The sequence below is a fragment of the Tenrec ecaudatus genome, chromosome 6, assembly GCF_050624435.1.
Source record: "Tenrec ecaudatus isolate mTenEca1 chromosome 6, mTenEca1.hap1, whole genome shotgun sequence".
NCBI classification, from domain to species: Eukaryota; Metazoa; Chordata; class Mammalia; order Afrosoricida; family Tenrecidae; genus Tenrec; species Tenrec ecaudatus.
Window position 1 is genome coordinate 76,788,384 of NC_134535.1, and position 11,541 is coordinate 76,799,924.

At 38.7% G+C, this 11,541-nt stretch overlaps 1 protein-coding gene across 1 annotated transcript; it reads left to right on the top strand.

Annotated features, from left to right (window-relative positions):
* Positions 1-4,635: 4,635 nt before the first annotated feature.
* Positions 4,636-5,574, top strand: LOC142451462 (olfactory receptor 6C2-like). The gene has a single exon (XM_075553254.1). The coding sequence runs from the start codon at positions 4,636-4,638 to the stop codon at positions 5,572-5,574; it is 939 nt and encodes a 312-aa protein (XP_075409369.1).
* Positions 5,575-11,541: the final 5,967 nt, after the last annotated feature.

Consider the following 11,541-nt stretch of genomic DNA (forward strand, 5'->3'; position numbering starts at 1 on the left):
CTATTTAATTACCTAATATAATAATCACTCCCTTTTGTTACGGTAATTCTAACAGATGGGGGACTAAAGTAGTTTTTCACTAAGAAAAGGGATCATATGGTGAGTACATGCCACCTCCGCACATCTGGAGGAAGGACATCCGAATCTAGTTAAAAGCACTCCTAGGCAAACACAGAAACCATATAAACGAAAATAATTGAAGTGTGAGGTATTGTTTTGACTGATCCTCCACTGAGATTTCTGTACTAATCAAGATTGTGTTCACATCTCTCTAGCCAAGTACCAAACATGTTCTATTAAAGGTTCTTTGAATTTGGGAAACAAAAAGATGCCTGAAGGAGTCAGCTCAGGACTATAGGTTGGAGGAGGCTCAGTTTCCCAATGAACTCTTTTTAGAACAGTCTCAGAGAGAAAGTACATATATTGTTAAAGGAAAAAAAGTAATCCTGGCTTCCACTTTGCTGGACTAGTCCTTCACTTTCCATTTTTCTTAAAAATGTATTCATCATATGTCCGTGATAAGCCTATGGCATTCAAAAACAACTATCATGATTACGTCTTGAACTCTCCCCCAACACAACCACACCAAACTGTGAATATCTTCCAAATTCTCCTCTCTGCCTTAAATTTAATGGACTCAACTAAACTTCTTCAAAGTCAGTGTTTTGCCTGGACCTCTTGTTGTTGTTTTGAAAGAGCGGCCCTGCTGGCCTAGTGGTACATGCTGGGCTGTCACCAAGGCCACTAGTCCCAGGCGTTCCACTTCTCTGAAGATTTTGGTGTCAGAAACCCACAGGGGCAGTTGAACTCTGTCCTCAGAGCGTCACTGTGAGTCAGAACCAACTGGAGGGCAGTGAACTGAGTGCTTTCTGACGGCCTTCTCAGGGGATTGAGGTCAGCGTACTTCTGAGCGAACTCCTGTGCAGCCCTCCCCTGGAGCAAGGATGATATGTGTTTGCAATAGACACAGGCAGGCAGGACTGGACACCTAGAAGCTCACCATGCTTTTAAAGCAGCAAAATGAAGCAGACAAGGTGGGCATTAATTTTGGCACTAAAAGGGTTTTCCTAGCTTTATTAATAGATGTGAACAAGAATGGGACAGTCCCTGGGAGACGCTAGCACAGTCAGATAGTACTGACAGAGAATCAGCCACAGAGCAGCTATGGTTCCGCACGCAGTATGTAAGCGTCTTCTTCTCTGTTTATGAACAGCAGCCCTGGAAGATAAATCAAAATTCACCCAGATGATTCCCAAGATGGGATAGCTGCTATCTTGAGCGTACCCGGTGGATTAGAGTCAGCAACTTTGTGGTTGTTGACAGTCAAATTTGTGACAGCTGAGATAACCGGGTTCAGAATTGACTCCACTTCTGTGAGTTTGGCCTTGGGATTTGGGTTGAGGATCTCTGGTGCAAATGGTTGAGTAGTTGCCTGCTAACTGGAAGGTCAATGGTTCGAACGTACTTGGTGGCTGTGTCAGAGAAATCTTGGCTATCTGCTTCCATAGAGATGAAACCAAATCATGTCAGACCTGTTGCCGTAGAATCCTCTCTGGTTGCTAATGATTCAGGGAGCCGCATGCGATTGACTCCATAGCTCCAGAGGCCTTACTCTGTCCTGAGGCCGAGTGCACCCCTTTATCCCACAGAGCAGCGGGAGCCCGCAGCCGGCTTCCTTTGCATTAATGTCCAAGCATTTCAGCACTGTCTTCCCAGAGTGCTTTTCCAGAAAGATAGCAGCCCAGAAAACAGTGTGGGGAATTTCCACTCTGTCACATGGATTCACACTGATTTGAAAAAGGACTGGACAGTACGTATCAACATCAATAACATTTCACCTTGTTTCTGCACAATATAGTCAAGCTAGATACTATGTGTCTGTGTATACATACATATATATGTGTGTTTGTGTGTCCTTAATGCAAGTAATATGCATGCACTATGTAGTGTTGTTAAAATGTGATTTAAGAATGAAACAAAACCGTGTGTACACATCCACCCAGAAAACCTAAGTCAGAGCCATGATGTGCAAAATTAAGAACTATCAGAGCTCCCTCCTGCCCCAGAGCAGTTTTAAAACCAAGTATATCTAAGAAACTATATAGGTTGGTCTAGGTATAAGAATAAAAATGCATGAAGGACTTGATTTCTAGGTCCTGCAGTGATTTCTATGACATAAACAAGATAAACATCCCCAAACCAACCATTTTTCATCATTTTGTATTGTAAGATGTGACCACACACCCTGGTTGGTACCTCTGAGCACTCAGAGAGACTCCTCTGGAGAGCCTGCCAGAAAACTGAGGAAGGACTCAGCAAGAGCCAGTTATACCACACAGCCAGGACGCCTAAAGAAACAAGTAATCGGGGAAAACAATTACATAATAAATGTTTCCAGGAGATAATCCATCTTAAATGGTTATAACAATACCTTTTATCTAATGCAGTGCGGTCTAGAGCCATTGTTCACAATACAACTAGAATGAAAAGAGAAAAACAAAAAAATCCATTTAGAATCAGTGAAAGAGCACATTTAAATGAAAATACTTTCAGTGTGAATAGAATTTCAAGATAAGGCTAAAAGAAGAAAGAATATAGCTACTGTTAATAATTTTAATAATAAGAGTTACTGTCAAACTATTCTGACTCAAAGCAATTCCATGTGTATTAGCACTGAACCATGCTCCACTTGATTTTCAATGACTGACTTTTGAGATTAGCTTGATAGGGTTTTTCTTTCTAGGTGCTTTTGGATATGATCTACTGTCAATCTTTTGGTTATCATTGTAGGACATTAAACATTTGCACCACCTAGGGCTTCCCTATTGCTAAGGCAAGTTTTGAAATGCTAGCTTTGAATTGGAGTCTAGCAAGCAAGGAGTAAGAAAGATGAGATGATATTCTATTCCAAATATATTAATTTGGAAATTTTGAAACTCATATATGCAGATGTCTAAAACCCAGCACATTGTGCCTAAATTATTAAACAATGAATTTTAAATGCTACACGGGAGCCATGGACTTCACGGAACACCCATGAAAGAGAGCCAGAGCCAGAGCAGTACACCACACATACAGATAATAGCAAGAAGGAAAGGCCAGTTTGGCAGTGCCACATTAAAGAAAGGGGTAAATAGAATGGCTAGGTGGCATTCAACTTTAAATACATCACCAAATGCCATGCCAAGAACAATTGTCATGGAACGGTGTATTCAGAGACCGTTGTCATAAACATTTGAGTAAGATGAGAGTGGGAACTGGAGAAAATTACTGCAAATTATAGAATCAAAACCAAGAAATGTTTTTGATAGACCCAATTCCATGCTCACAGTGTTGATTCTAATATAAACAATTTGAAATCATGGAAAATTAGTGTATACAGATTAAAGGTAAAAAAGAATGAAATAAAATAAAACAATGAATGTTACAGACCTTAGCTGTGCAAATATTTTATTAAAAATTCCCTCACTTATTTGTGAACTATATATAATCTCTCTGTGATTTTCAACAAAGTGAATGATCACTGAGAGCCTATTAAAGGCATAAGCATGTGAGAAATTTTGGAAAGAATTTAGAGCATTATATTTTATAAAGGAAATATCTTTGTATACATTTAATTATTATAACAAAGGCTTTAAAGCATCTTGTTGGGCATAACACATTAACAATTGCTCCAGGAAAAAAATTTGAGGAGATATACAAAAGTGGCTAGAATTTCAGTTTGTAATTAAGTAAATATTCTTATAAATAAAGGGCACCTAGGGGATGCTAATAGTCATTATCTCATTATTTCATGTACAATAAGTATATGCTGAGAATAATTCCATTATCAAGTATAAATCAAAAGACAATAATTTTAATCATGAAAAATTGGACATTATTATAGATTATATTCCAGTTAAGATAGTCTTATGAAGTCATTGTGTATTTCTTTTTTTAAACCATTGGTCATGTCAAAGATGAGGCTGTTTCCTTCTGTGAAGGGTTCCTGAGGGGGGTGGTGGGTGAGGTGATGGGGTAAATGGGAGCTGTTAGCAAGGAGTTCAAGAAGGAAGAAAATGTTTGAAATTGATCATAGTAACAATTGTACGATAGGGCTTGATGTGTTTGAACTATGGGTACCATGACAGCATTACCTCCTAATAAAATGTTTTGGAAAATGAAAAAGTTACAGTTCAGACACTCATAGAGGCAAGTCTACTATGTCCCATAGAGTCACACTAAGTCAAAATCAACTCATGGGAGTTAATTTTAAGTGTTAACTAATGGGCTACAGATATATCTAATGATATTTGTGTTTAAATTTTAAGATGTGTGAAAATAGAAAAATCAGATGCTAGGTAATTTGATGAGTTAGCAATTTTTGTGACAAAAATATGATACTGAGTTTCATAGTCCATGGAATGTAAAATAAAATTGTATAACCTGCCATAGTCAGGATGAAGAAGGTTTAAGGCTGGATTTAAAACCAACTGAGTAACTGATGAAAGAACTGAGAGAATTATTTTTGTTTTTTAGTATAGATTATTAACTCAAGCAAATACATGTACAATTCGTATAAAAATCTGTCAGAAAATCATTGCCATCTTTTCAAATCTTATGTCTCACAGTTTGAAAAGAAGTTAGGAGCCGGGGATGAAAAACCATACGGAAATAACCACATTCATCCTCCTGGGACTGACAGAAGACCCACAACTGCAGATTCTGATGTTTACATTTCTACTTATCGCCTACTTATTGAGTATGACTGGAAATATAACCATTGTGTTCCTCACATTAGTGGATTCCCATCTCAAAACAGCCATGTACTTGTTTCTCCAAAATCTATCCTTCTTAGAAATCTTGTTCACCTCTGTCTGCATACCAAGATTCCTATACAGTATATCAACAGGTGACAGGACCATTACATATGATGCTTGCTTAAGTCAATTGTTTTTTGCAGACATGCTTGGAGTAACAGAATTTTTCATTCTTGTCACCATGTCCTATGATCGGTATGTGGCCATCTGCAAACCTTTGCATTACATGATCATCATGAGCCACAGCATCTGCAAAAGTTTTATCCTAGGCTGCTGGGTGACTGCTTTTTTGATGATATTCCCAGCCATTGTGATGCTCTTAGACCTAGAATTCTGTGGTCCTAATGTCATTGACCACTTTATCTGTGATGCTAATCCTATTCTGAAGATTGCATGCTCAGATCCATGGAACATAGAGCAGATGGTGCTGGTCTGCTCTGTAGTGGTCTTTATCATGACTCTAGTATGTGTGGTCTTGTCGTACACATATATCATCAGAACAATTCTAAGATTCCCTTCTCTTGAACAAAAGAAAAAGGCCTTTTCCACCTGTTCTTCCCATATTATTGTGGTTTCCATTGCATATGGAAGCTGCATCTTTATCTATATCAAACCTTCAGCAAAAGATGAAATGACTATTAATAAGAGGGTAGCAATATTAACTACTTCTGTTTCCCCCATGTTAAACCCATTTATTTATACCCTGAGAAATAAACAGGTCAAACAAGCCTTTAAGGACCTAGTGAAAAGAATTATATTACTGCCAAGAAATTAAGGATATAAAAACATCAGGGTAACAAAGCATGTTTTCTAACTGTTCATGCTACTTGGGAGATAGAGATCATAATAAGAATTAACAAAAAGGTTCTTTCTTTAGTTTTGCTTGCTTAAGGAACTTTTCTTGCAAGCCTTGTAAACTTTAGATAAAGTATCAATAGTTTAAGGTTTTTTGCCTTAGTATTTTTTCTATATGCTTATCATAAAATAAATATTTCTTTTTTTAAAACATTTTATTAGGGACTCATACAACTCTTTTCACAATCCATACATACATCAATTGTGTAAAGCACATCTGTACATTCTTTGCCCTAATCATTTTCAAAGCATTTGCTCTCCACTTAAGCCCTTTGCATCAGGTCCTCTTTTTACCCTCCATCCCTGCATCCCCCTCCCTGATCATCCCTTGATAATTTATAAATTATTATTTTGTCATATCTTGCCCTGTCCGGCGTCTCCCTTCACCCCCTTTTCTGTTGTCTGTCCCCAAGGGAGGAGGTCACACGTAGATCCTTGTAATCAGTTCCTTCTTTCCAACCCACTCACCCTCTATCCTTCCAGTATCGCCCCTCACACCCCTGGTCCTGAAGGTATCATCCACCCTGGATTCCCTGTGCCTCCAGCTCCTATCTGTACCAGTGTACATCCTCTGTTTTATCCAGACTTGCAAGGTAGAATTTGAATCATGATAGTTGGCAGGGAGAAAGCATTGAGGAACTGGAGAAAAGCTGCTACATCATACCCTGACTGACTTATCTCCTCCTCTAGACCCCTCTGCGAGGGGATCTCCAGTGACCAACAAATGGGCTTTGGGTCTCCACTCTGGACTTCCCCCTTCATTCATTATGGTAAGATTTTTTTTCTGATGATGCCTTATACCTGATCCCATCGACACCTCGTGACCGCACAGGCTAGTGTGCTTCTTCCATGTGGGCTTTGTTGCTTCTGAGCTAGATGGCTGCTTGTTCACCTTCAAGCCTTTAAGACCCCAGATACTATCTCTTTTGATATCCGGAACCATCAGCTTTCTTCGTCACATTTGCTTATGCATGCGCTTGTCCTCGGCGATCGTATAATGGAGGTGTGCACCCAATGATATGATTGCTTGTCCTTTGATCCCTGATAACTGATCCCTTTGGAACCACATGATCACACAGGCTGGTGTGTTCTTCCGTGTGGGCTTTGTTGCTTCTGAGGTAGATGGCCACTTGTTTAACTCCAAGCCTGTAAGACCCCAGACACTATCTCTTTTGCTAGCCGGGCACCATCAGCTTTCTTTACCACATTTACTTGTTCACCCGCTTTGGCTTCAGTGGTTGTGTCGGGATGGTGAGCATCATAGAATGCCAATGTAATAGAAGAAATTATTCATGCATTGAGGGAGTGCTTGAGTAGAGGCCCAAGGTCCTTCCACCACCTTAATACTAAACCTATAAATATAGGCACATAGATCGATTTCCCCATCCATATATATATATATATATTTGCATATGTACATGTCTTTGTCTAGACCTCTACAAATGCCCTTTGCCTCCTAGCTCTTTCCTCTTGCCCCATTCTCATGCTGCATCCCCACCTGGGTTACAGCTATACCTCTTCTTTACGTAACCTTACCCTTGATCATTCCCTACCAGGCCTGCCACTCCCACCGCACCACCAATTTGGATATAATGTTGTTCCCTTGTCCCTGGGTTTATTAATACCACTTCCTTGCCCCCCACCTCCTCTTATCCCAAGCCCCCCCTCCCGGAACTGTAGGTCCCATTGCTTTTCCTCCAGATAGTTCATCCAGCCTATCTTATTTAGACAGACCTATGGAGATAATAACATGCACAGAAACAAGACAGAGCAAAACAAAACAGCAGTATACAACAACACAACAACAAATACTGACAAAGTACAAAACAAAACACATCAGGAAAGAAAAGCTTGTAGTTAGTTCAAGGATCATTTGTTGGCCTTTAGGAGTGTTTTCCAGTCCAGTCTATTGGGGCACCATGTCCTGGCCCCAAAGTCCTCTTTCAGCATTCCCTGGAGACCTTGCCACTCCATTCCCTTGCTGTCCCGCTGCTCTCCCCCAGTGCTTTGCCTCGGTGTGTTGGGATCAGGTCAGGTACAATTCACACACTGTGTCTCCGGTGCTGTCCCCTGTATTGCCCTTGATCACTGAGGGGCATCATGTCTCATAGTGGGGCCAGCCATGTTGTCCTCTCTGTGGGATGACTGCTCTAATCAGGAACATAATCCTCACAGCCTGGTGGGCCAGGCTGTGCTCCACTCTCTCCTCCTCCCCCTTCATCTGCTCCCGTATGGTCCGATCAGATATGTTCCTCTCCCGGAGCTGCAGAATCAATGTCGTCCTTTGAAACAAATTATTCTGGGGGGAGAGGGAAATAAATATTTCTTAAGGTCACTTTACAACAACATTTGCCCTGGTAGCTAGTGGGTTATTCTTTAGTCAACAGTTTGGGAGAAAGATGGGGCTTTATACTCAGACTAAAAGTTACAGTCTTGGAAACACACAGGGGCAGTTCTACCAGATCTTATGAGTCACCATTGACTCAATAGCAATGTGTTTAAAATTTTTAGTTTGATATATTTTAAAACCCTCCACACATCCTGGATTGACTACAGAAAAGATGGTATTAGGAGCTTACTATAGAAGTAACATGGATTCTCAGGTAGGTAATGTGATTAATAAAAAACAACAACAAATTCAGCAAGAATTGTGTTAAATTGAATCATTAAGGTTTGATCAAAATGGCTTTATTAAATTTCTCCTCTACAATGGTGTTTTAAAATTTTTAATAATATACACTGATACTTATTATGTAATAACAAAACTGCAAATGTAACATATGTCCTCAAAATGAGGTGGAGAAAGACCTGCTTTCTCAGAGTAGAGTCGACAATGGTGACGTGATTTGGGTAAAGTCTGTTGAGTAGACATTTCAGGAGAAATAGCTAAAACAAAACAAAACCCAAAAAACAAACTGTTAATGGGAGGAAAAGGAATGTACAAATTAGGAAACTAGGAAAATTTGAAGTCATCTAATATGAAATAGAACATATAAAGATCAATATTCCAGGCATTAGTGAGCTGAAATGAACTAGTGTTGGCCATTTTGAATCAGAAAAATCACATGATTTTCTATGGTTTGAAAGGCACAATCAAGATAACTGGCTTTCGATTGCATTCATTGTAAAAAAGAACATTGCAAAGTAAATCTTGTAAGTACAGTGTTTTCTGTGATAGAATTATATCTATGGATCTTCAAGGAAACCCTATCAAAAAACTATTATTCAAATTCACCATAAAAACTCGTGATGAAGAAATTGAATAATTCTACCAACGTCTTCAGTCAGAAATTGATCAAAATATACTCATAATGCAATGATAATTATTAGCTGTTGGATTGCAAAAGTTGTGAACAAAGAAGATGGAATTATTGTGAACAATATTAGGAAAATATAGGCTTCATGATAGAAATAATGATGGAGATATCATGATAGAATTTTGTATGACAAATGACTTGTTCATAGGTAATACTATTTTTTAACAACACAAAAAGTGATTAACATGTGGACTTCTCCAGAAGGAATCCACAGTAATTAAACTGACTACATCTGTGGGAAGAGACAATGGAGAAGCCTGTGATCAGCAGCTAAATCCAGGCCAGCAGAGGAGTGTGGAACAGATCATAAATGGCTCATATGTAAGTTCAGGAAAATATGGCATCAACTGCTCAAATCTAAGTTCAGGAGAAAACACATTCTCGAGAACGAAAATACAATCTGCAATTTATCCTACCTGAATTTCAAGAACATCTCAAGAATACATTTATCTCTTAGATGGTGCCAGGCTATCAGATAAAGTAGCATTTGGGGTCTTAAAGGCTTGTCTCCCAACAAGCAGCCATCTCAGTGAGATATCAACGAGGTCCACATGGAAGAAGCACACCATAATCAGTCACCAAAGGACTATAAATCATATAATCCAAAGTCGAAAGTGGGTAAATCAGAGAGTAAATTGTGGGAATCATGCTTGCATAAGGCTATGGAAGATGTGGGACTCTAAGACACATTGGTGTGAACTACATAGGAAACAAAACCTCCTGTGATCTCTCTCTATCCATAGCAGAGGGATGGGAGGGAAGTGGTTACCAAATAGAACGTATTAGAGAGAAGACTATAAGAGATCAAAAGGATAAACCTGATTAAAACAGTTAAAACTTTCTCAGTTGCTCCCTGCTCTGATGCATATTAGGCCTGATCTAGATTCCAAAATTGTCTATATTTTGTTTGTTCATATTGGATTTATATCAGATATGTTATATCATCTTGAAGTTGTGTTAAATGTTTTTTGGATTATGAAACCCAGAATTGATGAGCCTATAGAGACAGCAAGTAGAATAAAGGTTTGGGGGGCAGGGGGTATTACAGTGGCAGAAGTGGGGTGGAGGAAGACGATGCCAAGGAGTCCAGGAAAAAAAGAATGTTTTGAAACCAATTGTGGTAGCAATTATACAACACTGCTTGGACTGATTGAAATATGGAATTACATATGTATTAACTCCCAATTAAAAATAAAATAAAACAACAAATTTGTCTCATTAAACACTATGATGGAATACCTGATAAACTTTGGGAAGACATCAAGACCATCATTCATGAATGGAGCAACAAGTATTAAAAGTAGAAAAGGAAAAAGAGATCAAAATTGATTTCACAAGAGACTCTGAAAAATGCTCTTAAGCATAGAGTAGCTAAAGCAAATGGAAGATAGGCTGAAGTCAATAAGAGGAATAGAAGATTCCAAAGGGCAGCCAAAGAAGATAACGTCAAATATATAATGAAATATGTAAAGAACTAGAGTCAGAAAACCGAGAAGAAATAGCATACTCAGCATATCTCTAACTGATAGAACCAAGATAAACTAAAAACATCAAGTTGCGATATTAAAAAGTCCCATAAGGAAAATGTTGAATGAGTCAGGAACATCAAGAGAATATGGAAAGGATACACAAAGTCACGTTACCAAAGGACAAGTCGACATTCCATCATATCAGTAGTTAGCATATCAGCAAGAACCAATGATACCAAAAGAAGACATTGAAGCTGAATTGAAAGTGTTATCCAAAAACAAGGCTCCAAAAATTGATGAAAAAAATTTGACTCGTTGAAATGATGAAGCTCTGGAAGAATTTACTACTCTATGCCAGGAAATTTAGAAGAGAGCTACTTGGCCAACTGAATGGGAGTAATCCATATTAGTACACGTTCCCAAGAAAGGTGACCCAACAGAATGCTCAAATTCAACAATACCATTAATATCACATGCAAGTAAAATTTTGCTGAAAATCATCACACACCAATTGCAGCATCCATTGGGAGGGAGCTTCCAGTGTTTCAGGAGAGATTTAAAAGAGGACATGGAAGTATGGATATAACATAGCTGATGTCAGATGGGTATTGGCTGAGAGTGGCTGATACCAGAAAGGTGTTTTATTTTGTTACATTTTATTGTATTATTTCATGTTGTGTTTTATTGACTATGTCAAGGAAATCAACTGTTTGGATCTTAACAAACTTGATAACCTGAGAAGAATGGGGATTCCAAAAGACTTCATTGTGCTTATGTGGAACTTGCCCATGGATCAGAAGGTAGTTATGCAAATGGAACAAAGGACTATTGCATGGCCTAAATTCAGGAGCGATATGAAACTGGACATATTATCCAATTTGCATGCTGGGCAGCTCATCAAAGGAACTGGATTATATGAGGATTGCTACATGAGGATTAGAAGAAGGCTCACTAACAACCTGTGAGGATATGCAGAAGAAACAACCTTGCCTGTTGAAAGTGAAGAGGACTTGAAGCACTTGTTGATGATGAACAATTATCGATGTCTTCGATATGGATTACAACGCATTGTAAAGAAAGCCAAATTCCTCACAACTGAAC

What these genes read in the sequence shown, in the direction of transcription:
- LOC142451462 (XM_075553254.1), top strand. Translation starts at nt 4,636, where the DNA reads ATGAAAAACCATACGGAAATAACCACATTCATCCTCCTGGGACTGACA.